Here is a 26,874-nt window from a genome sequence, read left to right as displayed (position 1 = left end):
CATTGCATGAGTGCGAGATACATAATTTCCTTCGATTGTTTAGAAACACGGGAGAATGAACTTCCTGCCTTCTGGCAGTGTTGACAGAGCTACAAACTGTTCAAGACAAACTAAAAAACAGGGAAACAGGCTCATGTTTAGACGGCAAAAAATACTACATCCATTACAGCTATTTGAATTTAATTTGATAACAGTGAAAAACACACAATGTGTTCATCTATATTTGGACTTTTCAGTGGGATTTAAGTTTAGGAAGTTAGGCTAAATCAATGGTCACCAGAAAAATATTAAACAATCGTGTGAAAAATCTTTAAATGTATTCTCTAATTGTGTGTTTTCAGCAACACAGTCAATAAATGTTGCATGTGAGGAATGATGACCCAAGTCTTAAACATTAGGATTACTTATTGGACTGGTTGAAGTAACATTGCATTGTTGGATGAAGTATTTTTCCTTTGTCTCCTTAAAAAAAATTAATATGTTGTTCAAATTTGAATAAAGACAGGTTGGCTACTTGCATTTAGCCTCTACTAAGTGTGGTGCACAAAACTAGAACAATGACGGAAGTTCGATGTAGTTTTTTCAAATCAAAATCGAGATATAGCCTGGTTTTAATTGTACGTACGTCTATAGGAACTTATCTTTGGTTTTATTTTGAAAGTTGCACTGACAGGAAGCGTGATGTCACTACGCTACCTTGACCAGCTAGAGTATGGAGAGAAGTCGGCGGTAATATTCGCTACAGGAGGATATGTTTCTAGGTTATGGCTCTGAAATGTAAAATGTTGTAATTCAATTTAAGAGAAAGGAGAAATTTACTGTTGGAGGCTGGAATCTTTTTTTAATTTAGCGTAAAACTTTTAGTTTACCTTTATAACGGTGCTTAGATAAAAGCTTGCCTCTTTTACTTCGCTTTTAATCATGACCGGAAGTATTTTTATTTGCATACTGTCGGTATTTGGAGTTCTTCTGTCAGGTGAGTAAGTTTTAGTTACGGTATCAGCCACGTGTTCACTCTTAGAAATGTATAAAAAACTGCAAATATCGCAAAAAAACAAACAAACAAACAAACAAACAAAGCTAAACAGTATAATATTCGCTCACTGGCCTCTTTAAACTCTGTTACTTCAGACAATTTAATATGAAGTGATAAATATTACGATGGCTATTTATCTATGTTTAATAAAGTGTCCTACAAAATGTTGTGATTATATATTAAATATTTTATATTTCACGCATTACCACTGCTGATGGCTACTTATTTTTAGCACCGCATCATCATCTGTTAGGTGTTAAACCCGATATGAGTCTTAAATTCAAACCATTATGAGATCAAGGTTTACCCACAGTACTAATCTTAGTCTTAATTAAAGCATAAAGTATATATACTACAGTTATAGCCTTTACAGTAACTAATAAATAAAGTGCAACAGTCAAGTTAAAATGACGTTTGATGTTTCATGTGTCAAAAAGGTGAGAAAACCAACATTAAAGGCACTGACTGAAGAAAGCAGTTGTTGCTTTATGTGTGAACGCAAAGGTGTCACACTCACCATATCAGTAAATCAGTTTCCTCTTTGGTCCTATAAAATAGCTGCAGAAATTATTTTCATTATTGACCAGTCTGCTGATTAGACTTATATTTACATTTGTTTTATGAAATGACTAAAGATAAGAGAAAAATGCACTTCAAGTTTTAGCAGAGACCAAGTTGACATAATAATATTACTTAAGATATAGCTAAACTTCAAAATACTTAAACCAGAAAATATAACTTTTAAATCACTTTTCCGTTAATATGGATCAATCAGCTTAATTAATGATTAATCATAATTAATCATTACAGCTCAACTCACAAAAAGAGCTCTCAAGGTCTGTCTGTCATGCTCAAAGACACTTTTTGCAATTGTAGTCTGTATAGAATCATTAGGTGTAACCTATTGGTTTTTAAAAGTGTGGACGTAGTAAACTGTTGTCAACCTGCATTCTTTCTAATGGGCAAAAAACATGTCTGATTGTATGTAAGTCAGTGAGAAAATGAGTAAATTTCTCTCTAGATTTATTAACTCAGAAAACATTTTCCTAATGAGTTTATGGTCTCAATCAATAGTTTCTGGTCTTCTTTACAGCATGATGTTCATTTTGTAAATAATGGTCCCAATTAGAGCGAGATAAAGCAGGGAACGTTTTATGGTGTACCAAGAAGGTGGCCTGTCAATACTTCTCACATGGGTGTTGTGCTGTTGTTTTATCTACTTTTTTATTTGGGATGCAACATATGGGGCAGTGCAGTGGGGAGGATTCTTGGTTTGCTCGGTTGAAGCCTGCTTGTGTTGTATGTACATGATCAGAGATACAGAAGCATCCTAATCACAACTTTCCTCCTGAGAAAAAGGAATTCAATAAGCCCTTGACATATTTTAACCAAGATGCACTGTTGTTTTGGCTGTGTCCTTATTTTACTCTTAACTCAGTGGCAATGATGTAACAGGCTATTGTTAGCTCTAATTTGAAGGTATTTCCGGCTATAGTGAATGAATAAACAGCTCAAGAAGTTAGTTGTTGATTGTCCCTTCTCTTGTCACTGGGCCACAATGACACAGCATACAACCTTCAGTTTTTATAAACATCTCTGTGAGCATGTGAGAGACAGGAAGCAGAATCTATGTGAGGGTTTGACTTCTTCTTCCATATGTTTTTAACCTCTGTGGCCTTTTTCAAAGGTATGATTGCAACTTTGTTTGAAAGATTTTTAGTTTTTGGCAAATGACTAAAAAAAAGTTCCATATCTTTTGTTCTCTGCGGATGTGCCGTTAATGAGGGAGCCTCAGCCTGCCTTTGTTAGGGTTGATGTCCCTGAGACCCTCGAGCTTCCTCTCCTGTCAGGAAGCTCAGGCCTCCCGTTTCCTTCAATGTGGTCATCCAACTCCACGGGAAGTTCAAACAATGGCATTCCCCTGCTGCTGGATGCAAACAGACGTTGTTTGTTGGTAGCGAGGCTGTTTGTTGTGGGTGTTCTTTTGCCAGTTAAATGAACTCAGAAGTGTTAGGCGGTGCTGTTGGGTGTGGCTCTTATACAGCTTGTATCTACCATAGAATGAGCTTCAACAGCCTACCACCTACATCACTGTAGAGTATATTTGTTAGACTGGTATCAATACTGATCTAAATAAGCCACCAGGGAACAGACATAGATTAACAATTCACATTTGAGTTTCTTTGCCACTGCAATCAAAACATTTAGATTTCTGAGACTAATACCTGAACTAAGACTAATATGTATGTGATTGACCCATATAGGCCTGATAATGTCCAGTTATTTAGACACAGCACATAGAACCCCAGTTATCCCTAACATGTCAAAAAAAATATGATTACAATGAAAATGTAACAATGATTTCTACACTGTGAGGTTTATTTTAATTGGGGAAAAAAACACCATTATAAATAAATCTCCTTCTTAATGTACACTTGGATGTTCTTAACAGTCTCTGTATCTTCCTCAGGCTCCAGAGTGTGTGCAGACGAGTCGCTGCCCCGCATCCTCCACCACCCCTCTGATGTGGTGGTCAAATTCGGGAGTCCCGCCACACTCTCTTGCCGAGCAGAGGGCGGCCCAAAACTCACCATCGAGTGGCTAAGAAATGGGCAGCCTATAGATTGGTTAAAGATAGATGAACAGATGCAGGCCATAGTTCTGCCAGAGGGAAGCCTCTTCTTCCTGACTGTGGGAAGGGGGAGGCGGGGTCAGTCGCAAGAGGGCGTCTACACATGTGTGGCCCGGAACAGTGCAGGCACGGCCACCAGCCGCAATGCAACTCTGTATATCACGGGTAAGACTGGGTGGGCTACTGAAAAGTGCTTACCTTGTAAGACTCAGAAATGTGCTGATTTTGTGTTTGTTTTAAGTTAATTAAAGGTGTTGAGAAACAATGAAGCAAATATGACAAGCTTGTGCTAAGTTATGCTACTTACTGTCTTGTGCACATAAAAAGCCCATATGGACTTAAAAGGCATCGAAAACACAGTTAGAGAAGTAAAAGATTTCTCAGCCATGAGCATAACTTCTTGCACATTTCACAACATTGCAAACAATAAAGAAATCTGCCATGTAAAGTCAGTACAAAAAAAGGTTCATTAACGAACCACATCTTCTTTTAAATAATCATACATTCAGAAGAACCGATTAAAAAATGTCCTGAAAGAGGAATTCTGGTATTTTTGAACTTTGGCCACATATTTGGGGGAAAATAGGGGCTGTTATGGCTGCTTTTGTAATCTTTCAGGGCACTAACAGGCTCAGATTTGTTTTCCCAGTGTAAAGTAAACGATCACTACAGAAAAAACAGCTTTTTGTTAAAGAAAACCAGTAACAGCTGTTCCATTGCTTTCTTCAATGGGATCAGACTCTATTGACCAAAATAGTAATTTTACCATTCAAGAAAGTGAAGCCACTGGGCAAAAAGTCCGCAGTTCAACTCCAACAACTCCAACTCCGGGCCTTTGGTGCATGTCAACCCAACTCTCTCTTCCCCACATTTCCTGTCTATCTTAAAGACCAGCTCCAGTCATGTTTAAAGACATATAAAATGCTCTGCTTGAAATAATAAATTGTGTCTGATATGTTTTTTGAATGCTGAATACATTTAATAACCTTGCATCTCCTCCTTCTCCCTCATTAAAAATTCCTGAATCTGCATAGTCCCCGTCCACTATGTGCTACGTTTCTCCTTTTTGTAATATTACAGCCGAAAAAAAAACACGTCTCTGCCAACGTTTAGTGGCAACTTACTGAAACTTAGCTAGCTTGAAATGTAGTAATTAGCAGTAGTCACGTTAACGTTAGCAGTCAGTAGTGAGTTTGCAAAAATTACGATGACGGTGACAGCTGGCTCGTGCATCGCCAAAGTGGTTTCCATAGGTTACACAAAATCATATGCATAGCGTCATCCCGTCCATTAACAGGATTGGCTCCTTAGGTTTGTGACGTCTCAAACCTGCCAATCTGAAAACATGTTGTTCAGCCTGTCCTTGGTACACTGCAGGTTAAAAGCAGACAGGAGACGACTGCTGATGTCGTCTCTGATATGTCTTGTAGCACATGAGAAACACCACATGGAGATGTTTACAAGGTTAAACACTTCGTCACTGGAGGGGAACTGTTCTATTAAATAAAGGCAAAAAGGCTAAAAAATAAAATAGAATGCCTTTATTGGATAGGGCATGTTGCATTAAAACCTTATATAAAGGAGTCAGGCTGAGAAGTCATTCTTCACTTACATATATAAGCAATTAGTGTCCAGAAGGTAAATACACGACATATGAATACATGAATACACCATAAATAATCAGTGCGTGGAAAGTAGGCAAAAAGTTATAGTCACACCATGTTATATAAACAAAACAATATGATATTGTGATCAGAGCGACAACAAAAGAACATATAATGTAAATGTAATGGGCTCAAAGATGACACATTTGTAATAAATCAGAGTATTCTTGTCCTTATTTCTTGCTCTAATAACTGAAGTAACAATATGGCAGACACCTAAAGTTTTCAGAGGACAGGGGTGGGGTGATGAAAGCATGGTCCCCACACATGCAGAGCACTGATAAAGATGTTTGTGGTAACAGACAGAGGGGGTTCAGGGTTCCAATGTCAATGTTTGCTGGACAGGAGGGGGTCAAACAGTGCTGCTAATTGACCTCAGACCCTCACTATTTACTTATCTGGAGCTCAGTGAGGTTGACCTGCAGCAGCTGCTTGTCTTGGAGGAAGCTCCATTAAGAGTGCTGATAAATCACAGATGATTAACAGCAGCACTCTCTTAAAGCAAAAGGAAGTGATGTGTCCTTTTCATTTTATTCGGATGTATAAAATAATGTCAAGAAAGCAAGGGTAAAAAAACAAGACTTTAGTTTGTCCTCAATTTCTGTGAGAGAAGTGCAAGACAAAGGGTTTCTGCAGTTATTCATGTTAATGCAACTATTTAATTATGTTCTATTCAGAGTCTTTTAACATTTAGTTCTCATATGTAAAGTGTGTGTGGAGTCTAAGCCAGCCTCTGTTGTTGCAGTGTTGCAGGAGGAGTTCACCGTGCAGCCCAGTGATGTGGAGGTGGCAGAGGGGGAGGTGGCTGTCTTACACTGTGGCCCCCCAGTGGGACGCCCTGAACCTAACGTCATCTGGAAGAAGGATGGCCTGCCGATCAGAAGCGCTGATCACCACTACACTGTAAGCTCTCTGCCTCTTTATGAATGTGATGGCAGTTTTTAAGTATGATGTCATTCTACCTATCCTAACTAGTAACATTTCCAACAGTGCAGGTGTGATCTGAGTATGTTAGGTTAAGATGGAGGAGGTGGAAAATGCACAAAGTTATTAAAAACACATTGTGTTTTCATTGTTTAGAGGACTGTAATGCTTAATTTTCACCTCTTATTGAAGTTTTTGAAGAAATTCAGCTTTGTACAGATCAGTCTCAAGATGATTCGGCAGTATGGTGCAAACTTAACAACCACAGCAGTTCATCATATTCGGAAGGTGGCCATTTGCCTCTGGTATCATGATCAGGAAGGAAAGCAAAACAGTTGTAATATTATACTGGGTACAGGGTACCAGTCATATAAACATGGGGGATCTAATAAATCAGTATCATTGTACTGCTTTTAGATTGATTAGCAACAAAAAAAGGCAATGAGAGTTAAAAAACCGGAGGGACATCAGGACTTTTTTTTTTTTTTTTTTACATATAATAACATTAATAACCTGTTAGCTGCCATTAGACAAGAACTAGCATTTTAATTAAACTACCTTCTAGCTAATGTTTCTGTTTGGTTGTGTTTCACAATAAAAAAAGGGAAATTAATAAAAAATGAATATTCAAATATCAGCTCACATCTTGGGCACATTAAGTAAAATGCTCTGACTGTTATCAAGCTTTCATTTCGAACTCTTGTCTTGTTGTTTTTTCCCTCGATCTCAGAATTGTTCTGGTTTAGTCAGAAATATCAAGTGATAATATGCTCACTGAAAAACAAGTTTCTGTAATGTTCATACAAATAACACCAAACACAATCATTTTATTTTCAAAACTATTTAACTGTTGGTCTTTTGTACGGTGACCCTGAAAGGTCAACGCACAGCAACTTAAGAAATCACATGCAAATACAAAAAACACAAGCAAATCAAGAAAACATCTTCATCAATTTGACAACATGTGCGCAGCATTTAGAAAACAAGCAGCAAAAAGAAAAATGCTGCAAGCAAAAAAACGCAACAAAAAAAGCAGCAAAAAAAAACGCTATTCGCATTGTTTTTCTTTTTGCTGCTTGTTTTCTAAATGCTGCGCATGTGTTGTCAAATTGATGAAGCTGTTTTCATAATTTGCTTCTGTTTCGTGTATTTGCATGTGTTTTCAATCTGTCATAGAAGCAAAAAGACATCACTTTAACTGTATAAAAAGAAACAACTACACATATTCCAGGTCTGTAAAAGGCCATCTAAATAAGAATTTTGCAGAAAGCAAACAGAAATACATAAGCGCTTGTCTCGAACACTGATAATTAATTTTGGTGTCCTGCTGTAACGTGCATTCATAGCAACCTAAATAGATGGAAAAACTGAATAAAAGCTTTACTGTCTAAGACACAAGTATTTCTAGTTTGGTGGCTTCTAAATCTGATAAAGATATACAAATTGCAGCAGAACACAAGCACATACTGATCACTTAGCTCTGCATCCTTTGTGTTTCTCTCCTCTGTGATGCCGGTGCTGTAGGAGCTGAATGGGAAACTGATCATCGCTCCTGCACAGAAGAACCACTCCGGTGCTTATGTGTGTGTGGCCAGCAACACTGCAGGAGTGAGACAGAGCAGGGCGGCTCGGCTCTCTGTGCTGGGTGAGGCAGCAGACCCGTGACTGGTACTACTCGTTACTGCTTTAAACAGAATAACATAAAGCACATAAAGTATTTATTTCCTTGTCTTCTCTGCTGCAGCCAAGCCCGTGTTGGTGCTGAAGCCAGAAAACGTGTCTGTGAAAGTCGGAGAGTCGGCCCAGTTCTACTGCCAGGCTAAAGGTGACCCCCCACCTGCTGTGGTCTGGAGCAGAGAGCAGGGGCCTCTGCCCAACGGCAGGTACTTAAACCAAGATACAGAAACACAGACCCCATTCATAGTGTGATGTTGAAGTACATCTTCCTGTAACGTCTTTTCCTTCTCCTGTAAGAAACCTGAATGATTTAACTTCAGGACTTTTCTTGATAAAAACTTAGTCTGAACCTATTTTAAAACTGGAAACTATAACTGTCCAAATATTAGCTGAAACATATCCTCTAAAATGTCATGACAAAGTTTCCTCTTGGCTTAGTTTTTATGGAAATAAATTGTTGCAGAGACATATTACAGTTATAATAAAGAGATCAGTGGGACAGTAAATGTAGAAAGAATAAAACTGCTCTGTGTGTGTACAGGTATCTCGTAAACCCAGACCAGACCCTCCAGATCCATTATGTGACATCCCTGGATGCTGGGAAGTACACCTGCACTGCTGCCAACGATGTAGGTGTGGTCACTGCCACCGCACAGCTACTCGTTGAAGGTGAGACGACCGCAGATGTTCACAAAGTGTCCCACATTTTTAATGTATATGGACTTATAACCAGCAGTGAGGTCTTGTACACCACAACGTTCCAGGGGCTTCTCTGGGTACCACTGCTTAACTTCAAAAGCTAACCAAACCTGTTCTGAGTGATTGTTCTTTGAAAGAAGTTTTAAATATGAATGAATAAAACTTGTGTTTCAGAGGATGCTAGCACGAAACAGAAAGACCTCCACAAAGAGCTGTCAGCCCTGCGAGTTGCTCTGGAAAATGTCACCATCATGGCCCCTGGCTCTAATATATCCCAAGTGCAATGGAAGGTACGAGAAGCAGATTCAGAAAACGTTTCAGAAACATGAATATTTTTCATGTGTGATCAATGTGTGTTGTTTCCATTCTGACCAGCTCCAGTCCCTCCCAGCCCAAACTCATTACCTTGACGGCTTCGAGATTCTCTATCGCTCCCTGCTGCCCGCCAGCTCAGACTGGGTAGCAAAGAAGGTGACTCTGCCCAGCTTCCAGACTCAGGTGGGACCATTAAAGAGAGGCTACAAGTACGAGTTCAAAGTTCGTCCCTATGGCAGCAACCTGTACGGGAGAGAGAGCAACACGCGGCACCTCAGAGTCCCCGAGACAGGTGAGAGATGTTTCATTTAATGTTATTCATGTCTTGTCTTTTATTTTCAGATACATGCTTGTTTTTTTCTGAACTTGAATGTATGGTACAACCATGTATATAAGATAGTAGTAAAGTGAATCTTCTCTGTACAGTGCCCAGTGCCTCTCCACTGGCTGTGTCCATCACAGTGAGCCATGAGCAGAATAACACCATCCATTTGAGCTGGGATCCTCCTCCTCATGAAACCCATAATGGCATCATACAGGGATACCAGGTAAGCATTTAAGAACAGTTCCTCACACTCACATGTTGTATCACCTTGTTTACAGAGTGGAAATTACAACATAAGAAGAACTATTGCGAGAAACACTCAGAGAAACATTCCTTTCAGTGTATCCCCATTGTGCTTCCTTTATGGAAAGAGTATGGGAGACAGGGGACAGTTGCAAAACTTCATGCTTTTATCTCAGTTACTCATAGATTATAGGACTAGACCGACCAAATTTATCTATATTAAACTTCATCTGTCTGCTAAGTACCTTTACAGTATAATTTTAAGATAATTAAAAATGACATATTGTTCACAATATTTACCCGAATGGAAGAAGTGAGATGTTAACACTGACTCCAACCCTGTAGAGAAATGAAACACTGATCAAGGACTGTATTCATTTAAATTCTTTAATAACTTTGACTTGTTTTTGTTATAAGTAAAAGTATGCAAACTATGTCTTGGGATAATATTTGGTGTTGCTACCCTTTGCTTTCAAACCAGCATCAATTCTTACAGGTACACCTGCACAAAGTCAGGGATTTTGTAGGATTATAGTCAGGTGTATGATCAACCAATTATACCAAACAGCTGCTAATGATCATCAATTTCACATGTAGGTTGAAACACATGTCACAGTCATTAACTGAAACAGAAACAGCTGTGAATAAGGCTTAAAACTGGCTGAGGAACAGCCAAACTCTGCTAACAAGGTGAGGCTGTGGAAGACAGTTTCATGTCACAGGTCAGACACCATGGCAAGACTGAGCACAGTAACAAGACACAAGGTAGTTATACTGCATCAGCAAGGTCTCTCCCAGACAAAGCTTTCAAAGCACACTGGGGTTTCAAGATGTGCTGTTCAAGCTCTTTTGAAGAAGCACAAAGAAACGGGCAACGTTGAGGATCGTAGACGCAGTGGTCGGCCAAAGAAACTTAGTGCAGCAGATGAAAAACACATCAAGCTTATTTCCCTTCCAAATGGGAAGATGTCCAGCAGTGCCATCAGCTCAGAACTGGCAGAAACCAGTGGGACCCAGGTACACCCATCTACTGTCCGGAGAAGTCTGGCCAGAAATGGTCTACATGGAAGAGTTGCAGCCAAAAAGCCTCCCACATGGAAACAAGGCCAAGCCACTCAACTATGCACGAAAACATAGGAACTGGGGTCGGGAAAAATGGCAGCAATGGGCACGTGCTCTGGACTGATGAGTCAAAATTTGAAATATTTGGCTGTAGCAGAAGGCAGTTTGTTCGCCGAAGGGCTGAAGAGCGGTACACTAATGAGTGTCTGCAGGCAACAGTGAAGCATGGTGGAGGTTCCTTGCAAGTTTGGGGCTGCATTTCTGTTGTCAGAGTCAGAGATTTGGTCAGGATTAATGGTGTCCTCCATGCTGAGAGATACAGGCAGATACTTATCCACCATGCAATACCATCAGGGAGGCGTATGATTGGCCCCAAATGTATTCTGCAGCAGGTCAACGACCCCAAACATAGAGCCAGTGTCATGAAGAACTATCTTCAGCGTAAAGAAGAACAAGAAGTCCTGGAAGTGATGGTCTGGCCCCCACAGAGCCCTGATCTCAACATCATGGAGTCTGTCTGGGATTACATGAAGAGACAGAAGGATGTGAGGAAGCCTACATCCACAGAAGGTCTGTGGTCAGTTCTCCAAGATGTTTGGAACAACCTACCAGCCGAGTTCCTTCAAAAACTGTGTGCAAGTGTACCAAGAAGAATTGATGGTGTTTTGAAGGCAAAGGGTGGTCACACCAAATATTGATTTGATTTACATTTCTCTTCTGTTCATTCACTGCATTTTGTTAATTGATGAAAATAAACTATTAACACATCCATTTTGAAACCATTCTTAGTTCACAACATTTTTTCACACCTGCCTAAAACTTTTGCACAGTACTGTATATTCCTCTAAAAACTTTAGGGTAATCTTTATAAGTATTTTTTATTTAGTTAGTTTAAGTGAGCTATTATTGAGGTTTGTTTCATACCTAAAACAAAGGGTTATTTAATCTCTCCATATTTTAGTGTGAGACAAGAAGAATGTAGCAATTTGCAATGCAACAAATTTATTAAACATGTTTTCATTGTGAAAAAAAATACATTTTATCATCACCTATTATCTATAACAGAACATCATGTGGCTGCTATTCACAGACTCTTGACATACACTTACTACAGGTGCTTTTCGACAGCTGGAACTTCCCCCAGGAACAAGGAACCTTTTGAGGAACTCTGTGCGTTTCGATAGCAGGAACCAGGGTCTACATTTAGTTCCGGTGTAATTGATTTACCCCCTGAAAAGTCCCTGCTCGAGGGGTAGTACTTTCCAAAGGTCCAGGAACTTTCAGGGCGGGGCCTGCAGTGCTGATCGTTTCTCATTGGTCGAGTACTCGCAGCGTTTTCTTTCACCCGTCATGTTTAACAGACTGCAGCTGCAGGCTCACTGTTACCATCGTGCTTTGAGATTAGTTTAGCACAAGTTGAATCTCCTCCATGCTAACTGTAGTGTCGCACAACTGATAATACCAGTGTGTTTTATGATGTCATCTTTGTTGTATGGCCTTCATCTTATTCTTACCGCCACCTACTGGACTGGCGGCGTAGTGCAGTAGTTCTCGGTATGTCATTGGTCTGATTTGCATAATCTTCTTGGGACTTTAGGCCGCTGTGGAAATGCAGACAACAATGGGCCACAGGAACCATTTAGTTCCTTGAAGAGAAGTTCCAGGAACTCAAAGTTCCTGATACTTTTGGTCGAAAAAGCACCTTATGTCTCTTTAGAGTCAACAAAACACAATGTAAGTTAGTAATGATGAATTCATAAAGAAGTTAAGCAGACTTTGACAAAAAAAAAAGCAGCTCATGAAAAATTACTTCCATGGCTCCAATACAAGTTTTATTCCATAAATTCAGCAGCAGATGTTGAATGTGTCCTCTGTCTTCCTGGTGAGGGGATGGGTCTAACTGAGCATGTGCAGTAAGAGTGCCACACTATTTATGTTTCAGATTTGAGGAAACTTTGGACTAATACACAGAGCTGCTGCAGTACTTTAAGCATTCTTTAAAGAAGCATTAATGATGTCTGATCTGTAATGGGTCTGTTATGGGTATCATCTGTGTTTCCAGGTGTGGTGTGTGGAGTCTGAGGAGCAGCAGAACCAGAATTGGACCGTGGATAGTGGCACACACAAGCTGGACATCTCTACCCTCCAACCAGGGAAACGATACTGGATCACCTTAGCAGCCGTCAACGGAGCTGGAGTAGGAACGCTGAGTGACCCTCATGGATTTGTCATCAGTGAGTAAAACTCTTTGAGCTCTAGACTGTCACAAAGAGTCAAAGCGTAGATGGCCTAAAATGTTCTCAAACTCAGCGAGAGCACGACAGAAGTCTTTGGACCCAATGAAGGCTGCGATGATACCCCAATTTGGACCTTCCCTCCCTGGAACCTTTACCTAAACCCGCTGAGAAAAACTGAGGGTTATGATGGAGAAGGATTTTAAAGTGGACAAACAGATAAACTCAGTTGTGAAATCAATATTTTTCCAACTCAAGTCCTTTTTTGTATTTTAATGATTTTTAAAAGGTTATGCATGCTTTAATCACCACCCACCTCGACTATTGTGAAGCACTTTACGTAGGTGTAAGCCAAGCCTCTCTTTCTCGCCTGCAGCTATTTCACAATGCCGCAACTCGTCGTTTAATTGCTGAACGTAAACGTGAGCACATCGCCCCTATTCTGGCTTCGCTTTACTGGCTCCAAGATTTTATTATTAACATATAAATCGTGAAATGGGCTTGCTCCAACCGATCTCGCAGACCTTTTAAAACCACACCACAACCACAAGGTCTAAGTTGAAGCTCAGGGGTGAACAACCCTTTTAGTAGCAGCTCCAAAGCTTTAGAATGCACTGCCTCCACATTTTTATTGTGTTGTTTTTATGGTTTTTTATGTTTGATTGTATAACACAACTTTAATTGTTTTTTAAATCAGCATTATAAATAAATTCTGATTGAATTGGATTGCAAAATTCCTGTATGAAATCTAACCACTTAAGAAGAGCAAACTCATGACTTCATATCTGATTTAATCCATTTTCTATTTGTTCCTCAGACCCCCAGATAAGCATTCCCCCTGATCCAGACAGCAAAAGCCAGGATCCGTCACAGGTCCTGGCCCTGCTTCAGGACCCGGTGTTGATTGGCAGCATTGGCGCCCTCCTGTGGTGTGGCTTAATGGTTGCAGCTGTCTGCCTCTGCAGACGCCACAGCAGGACAGGCAGCCTGATACCAGGACACGGCAGAGCTAAAGGTGTGTACACACAGACAGCTGAACGTGCTCACTATTAAAAGGTTACATTTTAGTGACTCTGTGAATGAGTTATGTCAAAATAACAAAAGAAGTGTTCTTCATTAATGCTGATCATTTTGTTCATGTTTGTTTTCTTAGGTTTGCACAGATTGGCCAATGAAGATCTCATCATCAAACACAGGTAACGTGGAGAGAATTGGCTGAACATACAAATATGTCAAATGTAATGACTCAAACCTGCTAAAATACTTATGATACTTTATGCAAATACAACTGATGCCTGACAAGAGATTCACTTAAACCAGGAGGAAGTAGATATCTTTACGTTTTTCTATTTTTTATTTTGAATGGAGTTATAACCTTTGGATGTGTTCTATGTTTGTCTTATACCATATCATAAAATGAGATTTCGAGATCATTGACAAAAAAAATAATTCATGGATCAATTAAAATACAAATAAAACTTTTTTAAAGTATTATTTATATAGTTTTGATTGAGATTAAATGGCCCATAAAGCATTATAAATGTACTTCTAACGAATGTTTTCATCCTTTGACATGACCTGCTTTCTCTGCAGGATGGCCGCACCAGACTCCCCCTGGATCTCTGGAGGTTGGAGACCTGCTTTCAGCCAGAAGTATCAGGACCTCTGGGCACAAGGTCAGAAACATCCGGGCATCAGAAGCACCAGTGAGTATTAAATGCATATTAGCACTGATGCAATCCTGGCACCCATCGGCTATCCTCTGAGCACTAGTGCTGGGCGGTATGATGAGAAATCTGTATCAAGGTATTTTTTTATATTCTGGCAGTTTCACGGTATATCACAGTATTTATTTATTTTTATACAGGCTTTTCATTTTGACAGTATCGGTATTATATCGCAGTATTACAAAATGAAAAGGTACTTAAAACATGATTTTAGCTCTTTTTGCTCTATTGTCAATGTAAGGGAACACATCAGTGTGTTTTCATGTACATATAAACAATTACACTTAATATAATTTGGGACTATAACATTTTCTATTTTACAAAACAAAAATTCTCCTACTTTTACCACACTTGGTTCAGCGACTACAAATAGACTTGTGGGCTGCAGCTGGGTTACTTGTCATCTACCGTTTCTAATGTTTTCAAATGTATGTTTAATCAGCGTGATCAGCCCCGTGACAGTAACTTTCAGAAAAGGAAACTCACGCATCCTGATTCCTGTTGGCGAAAAGCCGACTCGCGTAACTGCGTGTCTCACTCAATCATCCCACCCACATAAAATATGAAGGCTGCAGCGTTGCGTGCATGTTTACAGGCAAGTGACACACACACACTGCGGAAGACATTCACTATCACACTCAGATGACAGCTGATGGTAGCTGGGATGGTATCTGAACTGATTAAGTATCTTGGCTGATTACTTTTCTCTTCTGTTGCTCTCCACATGGACTGTTTTTCCTGCATGCAACCAAAGCCTGCTGATACATGATTAGTCACTAGTAATAGGACTATAAACCCACTCAAAACGGAAACCAGAACACTTCCCATACTAAAATCTGGTCCACTCTGTTAATGAGATAAGCTCAGATGAAGAGTGTTAAGATGATCTCTGGCTAGCTGTGGTCTTACACCTGAAAATACAGACTAAACTGGATGTAAATGCTAGACTAAGGATAGCAAATTAAAAAGGTTTCCCTGTTTACTTTCTAACCTAAGCTGCTTGGTTTGATTAAAATTAACTCTGATGTAGGAGCCATTTTTTTTTAAATTTCTTTTAAAGAACTACAAGTATAAGTCGAGCAAAAAATACTTAATTGCCGCATGTCCTTCTTATTAGAATGAAACACAGGTGTGTGTGACAGGAGGACGCTGAGAAGAAATAGTTTTTCATCCGCAACACACGGACATATGCAGGCTCGAGATAAAGAATAAGAGTTTTTGATTTTGAGTTTGAATATTGAAATTTTGCTTTAATACTTTACACTGCACCTCTGTGCTTCATTAGGCCTCCCAGTCTCATCCAAGAAGGACCCCAGCTGCCTGGACTCAGCCGTCCCCATAGTGACTGACAGTTGTGGCGTCTATGGGACTTTTTACGTGGACCTGATGGGAAATGGCCTCAAGACCTTCAACAGCCCCGGGCGCTGTCCAAAAATGCCTCATGGTCTGCTCCATCAACAAGGAACCGAGACCATCCAGATCTTCACTCAGCCCATTGCAAAGAGCTCGCCTCTTGGTAGCCAGGAGGCGTTACCATGGAAGCAGGTCATACGCCCCCAGCCCAAGATGGGAGTCCTGAGGGAGTCCTGGGAGAAGAACCACAGTAAGCAAGGTGAATAGTGTTGGATGGTTGGAAATGTGATGTTAATACCTCTGATACTTTTTACTTTCTTATTTTCATAGCAGTTTTGATATGTTACATTTTTTTCTTCTTTTTATGAATAACAGTAGTCAATAGTTTTACATACTTTTTTTTAAAGATTAGATTAGATTCATTTTTAGTTACGTAGGTTTGGTTTAGTTTTTAGGCATATAAAGCTCTTCAACCCAAAGTTACATCAATATAAGCAAAAATTCCAATGTAGGTAGAGAGACATATTTGTAATGCAGATGAAAAATCTGAAATTTAAAAAACTTTAAAACGTTTTAAAAACTTTTGGAGTAAAAAAAAATCATTAAGAAAACATGCCCAATATTTAAATGTTTTTTGTTTTCCTTAACATTTCAACACTTCAATCAATCAGAATGGTTTATTTTCTTACATAATATTTTACCTTTACACATTATGAACACATGAAGCATTTGAAAGTACTCAAACAATACATCACATGTACCAAAATGACCAACGTAGGCACAGGCAGATGATTTCCAGTTCAGAGGGATACACTTCTGATCACCTCAGCTTGTAGTAAAATTATGTGAGATTAGGCAGTAGACAGCTTTTGATAGAAATTTTTACAATGTATCAAAATACAATATATTGGGTTATGTGTCATTCATTTCCCTCAGAATTGCATGCGGTGAACAGCGTCCCCTTAGTGCCAACCAGGAACCAGGCGTGTCCCTCCAGTGTCTACAAACAGAGACTCAGTCACATACCAACAGGCCGGCAGGGTATGTTCAACATCTACATATTATCTTTACACCAGCTTTACCAACCAATGACAGTAACTATACTATAGTACACTATAATGCTAATGAAACTGGGCTGTAATCTTGTAATTGGAAATTTTGCTAGAACTGTAAAATGTTTTTGTTTTTTTTGTTCAGGTGGACATCCAGAGTGCAGCAAAGTTGCTTGCTGTCCTCGCCTGCTGCATTACTCTGCTTCGTTACACTTAGTGGACATGCTACCCCCACCACCACCACTACCTATAGAAAACACCATGGACACACACAGCCTGAGCTCAGATGAAGGGTAAGAGACAATTCTGTGGAGGTAAACAAGTTAGACTTTTCAGTTCTGTTTGCACCTGGTATCAACATACATCCATGGTGATCCAATTCCAAGTAAGTACGTAAGTACGTACACCTGGCATTAGAAAGCATCTTCACATACGTTACGAGTGACCCCCTGTGATCACACCGCCCTGCTCTACATGCAATAAACACGTATGTGCTATAATAAAAACCTTAAATTTATTAAAATATTTGATGTAGAATTGCAATAGAGAGGGTAGAGAGTTAGAGAGAGGAAGCGTGTGAATATGGACAGGTGTGAAATAAAAACTTTGATCCGGAAGCCTAATGTTAGTCTACAGTTATGTGAGATAACTCTGGGAAACTGGGAAAACAAAAGCACTGTTAAGCAAAAAGTGCCAGGAAGTCCAAGAATACAAAGGCAGGAGAGCATTTTACTGTGGAAGAAATGAAGTATTATTAATAATATTATCATTCACTGGTGAAACCTGCGGTTGATATCTGCCTGATTTAAAACAAGACCAGGTGAAAACCTAGTGTGTGTGTAAAAAGACTAAACATCAGAAATCAGCTAGTTTGGCTAACTCCAATGGACATATAGCTATTTATAGCTTCTGTACAGTTCAATCATTAACACATATCATCTTGTGTTAATTAAACAACATTTTTCTGTTTATGGTGAATTGCATGTCTGGAGTTGTGACTTCTTGGGAAGGTGTCCAGCCAAGAGTTAGTTTGACTTATTAAGCTAACGTCAAGCTAACTATCCGCTAGTTTAATATTTGTCTGCTTAATCTAGATGTACCTCCATGCCTCTTTGATAGCAAGGCAGGGGAATAATTTATGATCTCATATTTCAGAAGAATCAGGATAAAAAAAAATATTTTTCTTGCCTTTTCCTTAGTTCCAGTCGTTCTACAAAGCTAACAGTGGACATGGGCTCTCTCCAGTCGGTGAGTGCTACTTCAGGCCAACTTCGGCAACCAGGATCCACCAACAGCAACAACAACCAAAGCTGCCCCTCCTACAGCCACCTGTCTAAAACATCATACTGCAGGTCAATGGATGAAGAACAGGGTGGCACTCTGACTGCAGAGGAAGCCACCCAGTATCTGGAGCTGAGTCCTAAACCTGAGAGATGCAGGTGAAGATTTGTGGTAGACTGAATCTTAACAGTCGTTTGCTCTGGAAACTTTTCATATACAGCATGTGTATACTGTACTGGTGTTTAGTACAGCCCATTCTTAACACAATATCTAAGGAATGCCTGGAAAGAATTTTACATCTGTCACACGTCCACTTGAATTCGATCTTAGAAGTCATCTCTCATAAACCATTTTTAGCCATAACTCGAGAATTCATAAGCTAGTTATGACACGTCAAAAAGGATAAACTGATTCAGTGATTCGTTTTTTTGGCCTCAAAGGTCAACTTCACTGTGATACCATTCAGTCCTGGAAAAAATTACCATTCCATTTTGTAAACGCTCTATTTCAGGAATGGCTGGAGGGAATATTTTCAACTTTGACTCAAATGTTGACTTAGGGTCAGGCATTAACTCGTTAGTATTTGGTGGTCAAAGTTCACTAAAACCTCAGGTCCATCCGAATCTCATTAAAACTATTCATGCACATCCAATTATTGGACAATCTCCCCTTCCCCTACCCCTTGTGTATAGAGAGGGATAGAGGTTGTTGAGAACCGGTATTTTTTGGTACGATAAGTCGTACCGACAGTACCGATAAGCACATGGACAAACAGTGCTCCTATCGGTATTTAAGATTAACATTCCGTCTTATTAATGCCCTTTCATTCAAGTGTTTCATTGTAACGTAGCTGGCATCCGTCCCAAAGTGATGACGAAGCAGCCAGCGTCAGACAATGACGTTGCATTGTTGCGGTCTTGCGGCTAATGCTAAGACCGTTGCTAGAATTATTGCTAGTATGTTCTCAGTGCAGCTTCCGAGTCCCAGTGGCTTCGATGGCAATGCTGCAGATGGGATTAGCCAAACTAAAAATACAATTAAAATGCATGGTTCTAATAAATAAGGCTGCGGTTATTCAGACAGTGTTGTTAGCTCACTGCCTCTGCTCCCTCCTGTCGCAAGCAGTGTATCTAGACATGCTCGTAAGAGAAACACACACACACGCACGGACACAGACATCTGTTGGTGCATCCTTGCATTGATTAAGGGTTGCAGATTCCATATGCACACCGTTTCGGCATTTCTTCTTGTTCTGAAAGCTTGACAGGCCTAGTTACGGTAGCTAACATAGGATTGGACAGTGGCCGTTCAAGGGAGGGGCTTAGCGAATGGTCAATTACATTTCTTCTGGAAATACTGATGGATGTAAACTGCAGCGCAAATGGTTGGCAGAGGCATACGACCACAAGGATACTTTACGCTGTAGAAGAAACATCTTTTTTATAGAAACACTATTCAATATTGTACAGATTTTAATACAATAAGTAGCTCTTTCTTTGCTTGTTACGTTGTAGTAAATGCAGTTATCTGATCACGTCACCTTCTCTGTCATCAGTGTTCTGCCTGAGCAGCGTCCCTCCCTGTCCCAGCCCTTCTCCTCCAACCTGGGCTTCCTCTGTGGGCCAGTCCGCTCCTCTCAGCTGGAGGATGACCCCGCTATTGACGGACCTGAAGCCCCACCGATCGGCCTGCGCCGTGCCCGCCTGCAGAGCACTCCCTCCTCCTGCTATAGTGAGTGGGACAGCTCGCTTTGGAATACTTGGAGCTCAGTCATGGATGGAAACATGGCCAGCGCTCGCACCAGCCTCATCAGCTCGGTGGACAGCTGCTACACCAACGACAGCGCCAACTTTGCCCACCTGCTGGCTGTGGCAGCGGAGAGCATGAGTGGAGCCTCTTTGTCAGGTGAGCAGAGGATGAACCGCTTTGATTACAGGGTGAAGGCAGCATAATCTTATTAAGGTTAAATGATTCTTTAATGATAAAATCCATCTTTGTAACTCATCTTAGTTTCACCACCTAATACAAGGATCTCAACCATGTCCTTCTTGGTTGTAATAAAGCTTTAGGGCATACCGACAGTCCAGATTCACACTTAAGCTACTCCTGTAACATAATCCCACTTCTTTGTCAACCTCCAAATAAAATTCACTTACAGGGGAATCCCAGTATTTTTCAACTTGGGCCGTTTTTTTACATAGGTTTGTGGGTTGTAAATGACTAAGAGGTGCAGGAAGTTTATAGTTGTGTGTTTTTTGGTGTTTTAAAGGATTAGCCTAGATCCAATCCAAACTAATCAAGGCAGCTTTAGACATCCAACTTTTTTGTTGTGAGATTTAAAATACTGTTTTTGTCAATATTGTCTGGTGGGTTTGAATTGAGCGATGTAACAGCTGTTTCTGCTTAAAGAAAATAATCTTATCTATATAATACGATCTATATCTGTAGGTAGGCTGTACGTTACTGCGTTACCACCTCAGAAAAGTAACGCGCCAAAAATGAAACCCCCTTTGCGACTCATTACACGTGTGTTATATTATCAGGATGGCGTGTAGCCTACTGTACGTCTACCTTTGAATGTATCGACTCAGCACAGCTGTTTCCATGACAACAATACAACACGGGCTCTCAGTCCCACCAGTGTTGTGGAGCTGTGTTCAGCTGCAGATGCGTCTTCACATTTAAAGTGGAGCTCTTCACAGCTGACAAGCACTTATCCTCCAGACACAGCTTACATTTCAGGGTCATGTTGTTCTCATCCCTTTCACCCAAACATTCCACAAAGTAAACACTGTCTTCTCTGCCATCTCGCTAGCTGACTTAGCTAGCTACACATGTGCACTGACACAGCTGTGTTTACCTTCAGCTACCTGCCAAGAAGTAGGAGAGAAACAGAAACAGCTTCAGGGATTTTCTGTTTTTGTGGCGACAAAAGAGGAATTTATTTTCCAGTAATGGATTACTTTTTATGAAAAAGTTACTTAATGTCAGATTACTTGAATTGCACAAGCTACGCATTCCAACAAAAAAGTAATTCCAGTACTCTTAACGGATTACATTGTAACGTGTTACCCCCCACACTGCTCCTTTCTGTAATGATTTTAGTCAGTTTTATAAGCAATCTGAGCCTGTCAGTGGCAAAAACAAGAGCTTTTAGTGGTTGCAATTTAATTAAAAGCACGGAACCAAAAAATGATGCACATTACTCATCATACATCCGGAAATAGTGTTTAATTGTATTTGGACAAGAATGGAATTCTATGCCCAGAGGAAGAAGAAAATGTTGATTTTGATATTTTCTCTAAATTTGTTAACAACAGTGAGAAGAAGTGTGAATATCACCAGTCTACTCCTTTAATATATAAGCTCTCAGCTCATGGCTGGTGACTCATTTAAGACTGTAGATCAGAGGATCCTGGCCTGTTGTGCTTATTGAATTTGTCCACTAGGTGGTGTCCTCTGTCCATATAAGATCTCAACTGGTATTGTTCTGTAGTCAGGGCGGATGAAGAACATACAGGAAAGTCTGTCATACAGCACATTTAAACTAATAAAAACAACTTAAGTTCTATCACTTTGAAAATAATCTAACTTCTTGTTAAGAAGAGAAACCTTTTTGGAGTTTATTGTGTCCACATCAGAACGTGTGCACATTCACAGTCTGAGTAGATTCTCCGTCTGTCTCTGTCCCTGTAAGAGACAGAAACATTAAGTCTAATATCTAAGGTGGCCCCAGGCAATTACTTAGGACCTCTCAGCAAATTGAAAGTCCAGATGAGTCATCCTCTCCTCCCGTGTCACCTCATCAGTCACTCTGCTCTCCCTCTGCAGGCAACATTCAGCTTTATTCCATCTGCCAAACTCTCACTCTGGGCTGTTCTCTGCCTCAGCTATTTTTCACACTGTGGGTAAAAAAAAACAAGGTGTTTTCTCTGCAGTTGATAATGCAGTCTGACAATGGCTGATGTTAAAGTTTAATGTCTAAGGCCTTTGAAGGGGAATCCATGAGTTTTTAAACTTGGCCCTGTTTTTGCGTATTTTGAGGTACAAACAAAGGGCTCTTCATTTTATGGCGTTTCTAAGCTCCGTTTCTACAGAGATAGACCTTTTTTATTAAGAAGTAAGATGTTTTTTTAAACCAGTAACAGCTGTTAGTTACATCACTCTCTTCAAAGCAACCAGACTCCATTGACAAAAACGTTAATTTTACAAGGCAGAACACTGGAGTGGCTGGTCTGCTGTTGCCTTGACTGGTTAGTTTGTTTAGGTTATTGTGTGACTTAAAATGGTTAGCTTGGATCCAACACATTTGTGTAAATCTTAATAAATGAAACACAACTAGCGGTCGAGGTAGCAGTTAAACATCAACTCCTGTGTACTGCAAGGTGAAAATGTTTTTTTATCAATGGAGTGGTTCCCGGGGCTGCATGGTGGTGCAGGGGTTAGCACTGTCGCCTCACAGCTAGATGTTCCTAGTTTGATTATTGGTTTGGCCGTAGGGGGCCTTCTGTGTGGAGTTTGCATGTTCTCCCCGTGCATGCGTGGGTTCCCTCCGAGTACTTCCTCCCACAGTTATTTTTGGGAGCTATTTTAGATTTAGCCTTAGTCTTTAGACGATTTACCCTTTATAGTTTTAGTCGACGACAACTCAAAACATTTGAGTCCAGTTTTAGTCAATAAAAAGTCACATTTTAGTTCAAACGTTTTGTCTTTAACCTAATTAAATTAGTCTCATACAGGTATTGGAAGTTGGTATCAAGGTGACATGATGTACCAAGTGTTTGTTATGATGCTTTACAGATTCACTTTTACTTGTGTAATATCCAGATTCCTTATCTTGGATAATCTAGCCTCTCCCAGTGACTCTTCCACCTAATTTATAGCTACAGGGCGTCTCTGTCTCCCGTTACTACAGTACATTGCGTTAAAAAATAATCTGTCCATCTGTTCTATATATCCGACCGCACACGTTTTGCGTGGATGCCGTCATGTTGTTGTGAAGCTGCCGCTTTGGGACATCATCACCTGTACGGCTGGGTCGGATTCAGGGGGATCTGCAGGCCCCTCAACCAATTCAACCAGTTACAGGAATGCACTGCTTGTTTTCTGACAGACAGGTTAGACGCACAGTGGGGGAAAATATCATGGATTTTAAATGTCTGACAGCCCACCACTAACATTTTAGTCCCCATATGTGTCGTCAGAGTTTTTATCATCAGTGATCTATTTTTAGCTCGTCAACATCTCGTCTTCGTCATGGAAAAAAGGTCGTTGACGAACATTTATCGTCATAATTTTTGTTAAATAAATTAACCCTGATGCAAACACATGCTCGTTAGAGAACTTTTCACACTCACTTTCACACCTAGAGAGTCACCAGTGCACCTATGTGTCAGCCCTGTGACTGTTGATCAGTCCATGGTGTACCCTGCCTCTCGCCCAGTGGCCAAAACAAGCACTTTTAGAGGTTGACTTTGATTGGGTGCATCAATTTGCTGGGATTACATTGCAGCCATTACAGCCCGGCCCGAAGCTACCTGCTGAAGACATATACTGGAGCAACACCAAAATGTTTTGTAGCAATTAGTCATTTAGACCCAAAATAAAGATACCAGAATTCACCTTTAGGATTTGGAGAATCAATCAAAGCAAAATTCAGCTCTAGGATAGTTTACAAAAAGAGCAGGGCTAGACTGAACTCTTTGTGAATCAGAAGCATTAAGTCAGGAATTCATACTTTTTTAATTTAGCTATCTATTAACTCTCCAAACATGGGGTCACTGAAAGTGTGCTTATGTAAAAACGCTGTGTCTAATCATTGCAAACAGCAGAGCAGCAGGAACAGGCTGAGGCACTGTCTAATGTTCACTGTCACACTCCCACGTTCATTTGCAGAGTGTCTATAGCTTGAACCCTTCAGCTTAGAAACACTATTATTTCTCCTAGACAGCTACACAGTCTGAGTTCTTTGAAATGCACCAGCACCTTCAGAGTCCAGAATGTGGCTGATGTGAATTTGCCATGTTTGTTTTAGCGCCTCGAACATATAAGAAGAAGAACATAACAGTTTTATTTCCAGTGACAGACAGCTGCTTCAAAGAGGCTTCTAAATTTGCTTTTCCCCAGAGAGGCAGCATGAAAGATGCTCCTCAGAGGACTTAACGTGTTTACTTATTTCTCTTAAGGCTAAAAGCTTTCTGTTTTTATTTAATCCCTCCTCTGGACATTGAAATGCATGTCAACATGTCGTCCTCTCCTGTGTGCAGACTTCTCTCCACCAGCATCCCCCCTCAGCGCCTTGTATCCCCCGTTTCGAGGAGAAGCTGACTCGTTCGGGGAGCTGGAGCCCGTTCCTGCATGGGACTGGAGCATGGCCTGGGTGGAGGAGATGGAGGCTCAGCACAGAGCGCACTATCCTGGCAGGAACACCAGACCCTTTGACACTTAGGGAAACTGCCAGGACAGTAAAAAGACTCAACATAACTGAATTATGAGAACGTAGACCTCACAGCCATGCAGGACCTGAAACACAAGAGTGGACAGACATGGAAATGTGATTGATTTACTGTTTTTGGAGATCGTTGGAAACAACATTGAGGTTTGAATAATTCAGAGTGTGAGTGTGTCAAGGATTCCCATTCAAGAAGAGATACATATCTTGATTTGAAATATAATTGGAGGCAGCTCCTTGATGTGTGCTTCACCTCTGCATGCCTGTAAAAGTTTCCCAGTTTACCTCAAGGCAGTCAGGCTACTATTGAGCATCCTTCAAATGACGTCCATAGAAAGTTTTTTCCACTCTCCGTATCCTTTCCTCTCATTAGGGAACAGGATAATGAGATACTTCCCGTGGGATGCTCTCACCCTGTGTGTTTTTAAAAAGGCCAGAAAGACACAAAGACACGATGCGAGTGGTGAAAAAGATGTCATTAGGCAAAAAAAATACAATGCTGGAGATTTCCTCTCGCCACACATTTGTTTCTCATTAACATATATCTGTGGCAGGATTTTATCAGTGCTGAAGTCAACAGTGATTTTTGTACAGTTTTTACTGATCACGTGTATATTTTCAGCTTATTCAACAAATGTTATTTAAAAGATTTTTAAACACATTCCAAATCTTTTTCTGTCCTCTCTGTTATTTTTGGAGATTTATGTCACGTTGTAGGAATTATTTTATGTTGTAAGATTGTTATTGTTGTTTTTACACTTTGTCCACTTTTTAATGTTTAACAATGTTTGCATTAGACGGAAACATAATGTAGTTCTCCATAGCCGAGTAGAAAAGTAATTTTGTTCAAATGTAATTGAACTAATGGAACTAACTGAACTTAAAATAGCATGAAGAAGAATTGGTCATTGCATGCTAGATGATTTTTTTATACATAAATGTATTAGGGCCTGTGACCACTAACACTATTTTTTGTGCTGGCGACGCCCATGACATTGTTTTCAGAGCGCTTCTCTTACTGTTGCTAGGTTACGAAACTTGTAAAAAGCTGTAAAGGAATTGTGTCCTGAGAATTAGCTTCTCCTCTGGCATTGTTGTTAACAAAATTGCTATCTGAAGTCCCGCCCCTTCTTGATTTTGATTGATCCGTGAGGCAGAAGTGACATTGATGAGCACGGTGGTGTTCCAAAAGTTGAACTATTCTCAACCATAGGCCGTATAAAAAGATGGACGACATGACAGCTCTCTCAAAGTGAAGACAAACCTCTCTAGTGCCCCCTGCTGACTGGCTGCAGTATAGGTCATAATACACACATCAAATACATTTTTCTCAAACATATATAATATAGTTAATTCTTATCATGCTGATTTATGTCCAGGTGTTAATTTTTCTGACAAATTTATTTCTAATTAGTTATTTGATGCTGTAAAAAAGGATGATTGACAGCTCTGTTGACAAATTTGGCTCCTGCAGCCGATCAGTTCCGGATTAGCAGAGTAGAGGAGGAACGGCGAGAGGAAACGTAACTAAAACAATCACTACAGTCACTAAAGTTCCCATACCTGTGAATATCTGCTTCAGACCAACACAAGAAGCTGTTCTGCTGTTAGACATGCCGATGTGCGGGATCTTTGCTGTTTTTTTCTGTAAGTTAAGTGTGTGTTTTGGTTAGCAGAAGTGGCTACGGCAGCTCCACCCGCAGGTCTCTACTGCGTAACTCTGGCTCCAAATGACGTCACCATCGCAAGATGGCAGCACCTATCATGGGGGCTATTTTGGCTTCAACTTCATACGATGAGAGCAGATGGAGACGTGTCCTCCATCTATATCTACAGTTATTATTTTGAGAGCACTGTGAGCACAGCGACAGAAAACAGCCGCCGTCGAACCACCACTGAAGTGCATTGGTTTTGTATGGAGAGTAGGCGCTGCCAGGACACAGGCTGTGGACACAGGCCCTAATGGTAGAAGAAACAAAGTTTTACGTAAGATTTTGCATTTGATTTTGTTCACTTAACATTACAGATGTGTTTTTATAGTTTTGAATAAAATCTCTCTATTGATTGAAATCAATGTTTTTATTTTGCAAGGAATTTACTTTTTACTTTGTGTCCTCGCAGAGCTGTGAAATAACAGGTGCTGCCATGTTACAGTTTGTATGAAAATTGAATCTGGATTGTTTTGCCTTCTTCCCCTAT

The 26,874-nt window shown here is 40.2% G+C and overlaps 1 protein-coding gene across 1 annotated transcript; it reads left to right on the top strand.

The window, feature by feature from the left end:
• The first annotated feature begins 898 nt into the window (after positions 1-898).
• robo4 (roundabout, axon guidance receptor, homolog 4 (Drosophila)) lies at positions 899-26,874 on the top strand. The gene is made up of 19 exons (XM_069672175.1): positions 899-976; positions 3,507-3,833; positions 6,078-6,235; positions 7,781-7,901; positions 8,001-8,139; positions 8,475-8,602; positions 8,807-8,922; positions 9,008-9,239; positions 9,374-9,495; positions 12,640-12,811; positions 13,629-13,826; positions 13,965-14,007; positions 14,405-14,517; positions 15,824-16,150; positions 16,828-16,932; positions 17,089-17,236; positions 18,143-18,382; positions 19,780-20,129; positions 24,491-26,874. The coding sequence occupies exons 1-19, from the start codon at positions 922-924 to the stop codon at positions 24,670-24,672; spliced, it is 3,276 nt and encodes a 1,091-aa protein (XP_069528276.1). The 5' UTR covers positions 899-921; the 3' UTR covers positions 24,673-26,874.

The sequence above is a fragment of the Semicossyphus pulcher genome, unplaced genomic scaffold (assembly GCF_022749685.1).
Source record: "Semicossyphus pulcher isolate SPU_LCO1_2020_fin unplaced genomic scaffold, fSemPul1.0.p SCAF_10, whole genome shotgun sequence".
Classification (NCBI taxonomy): domain Eukaryota; kingdom Metazoa; phylum Chordata; class Actinopteri; order Labriformes; family Labridae; genus Semicossyphus; species Semicossyphus pulcher.
Note: the sequence above shows the minus strand (reverse complement) of the source record. Positions and strands in the feature narration are given on the sequence as shown.

Bases quoted from the DNA above. Each gene is read 5' to 3' on its own strand.
- robo4 (XM_069672175.1), top strand. From the start codon at position 922: ATGACCGGAAGTATTTTTATTTGCATACTGTCGGTATTTGGAGTTCTT. The intron at 6,236-7,780 runs GTAAGCTCTCTG...CCGGTGCTGTAG, and splicing joins GCGCTGATCACCACTACACT to GAGCTGAATGGGAAACTGAT. The intron at 16,933-17,088 runs GTATGTTCAACA...TTTTTTGTTCAG, and splicing joins CATACCAACAGGCCGGCAGG to GTGGACATCCAGAGTGCAGC.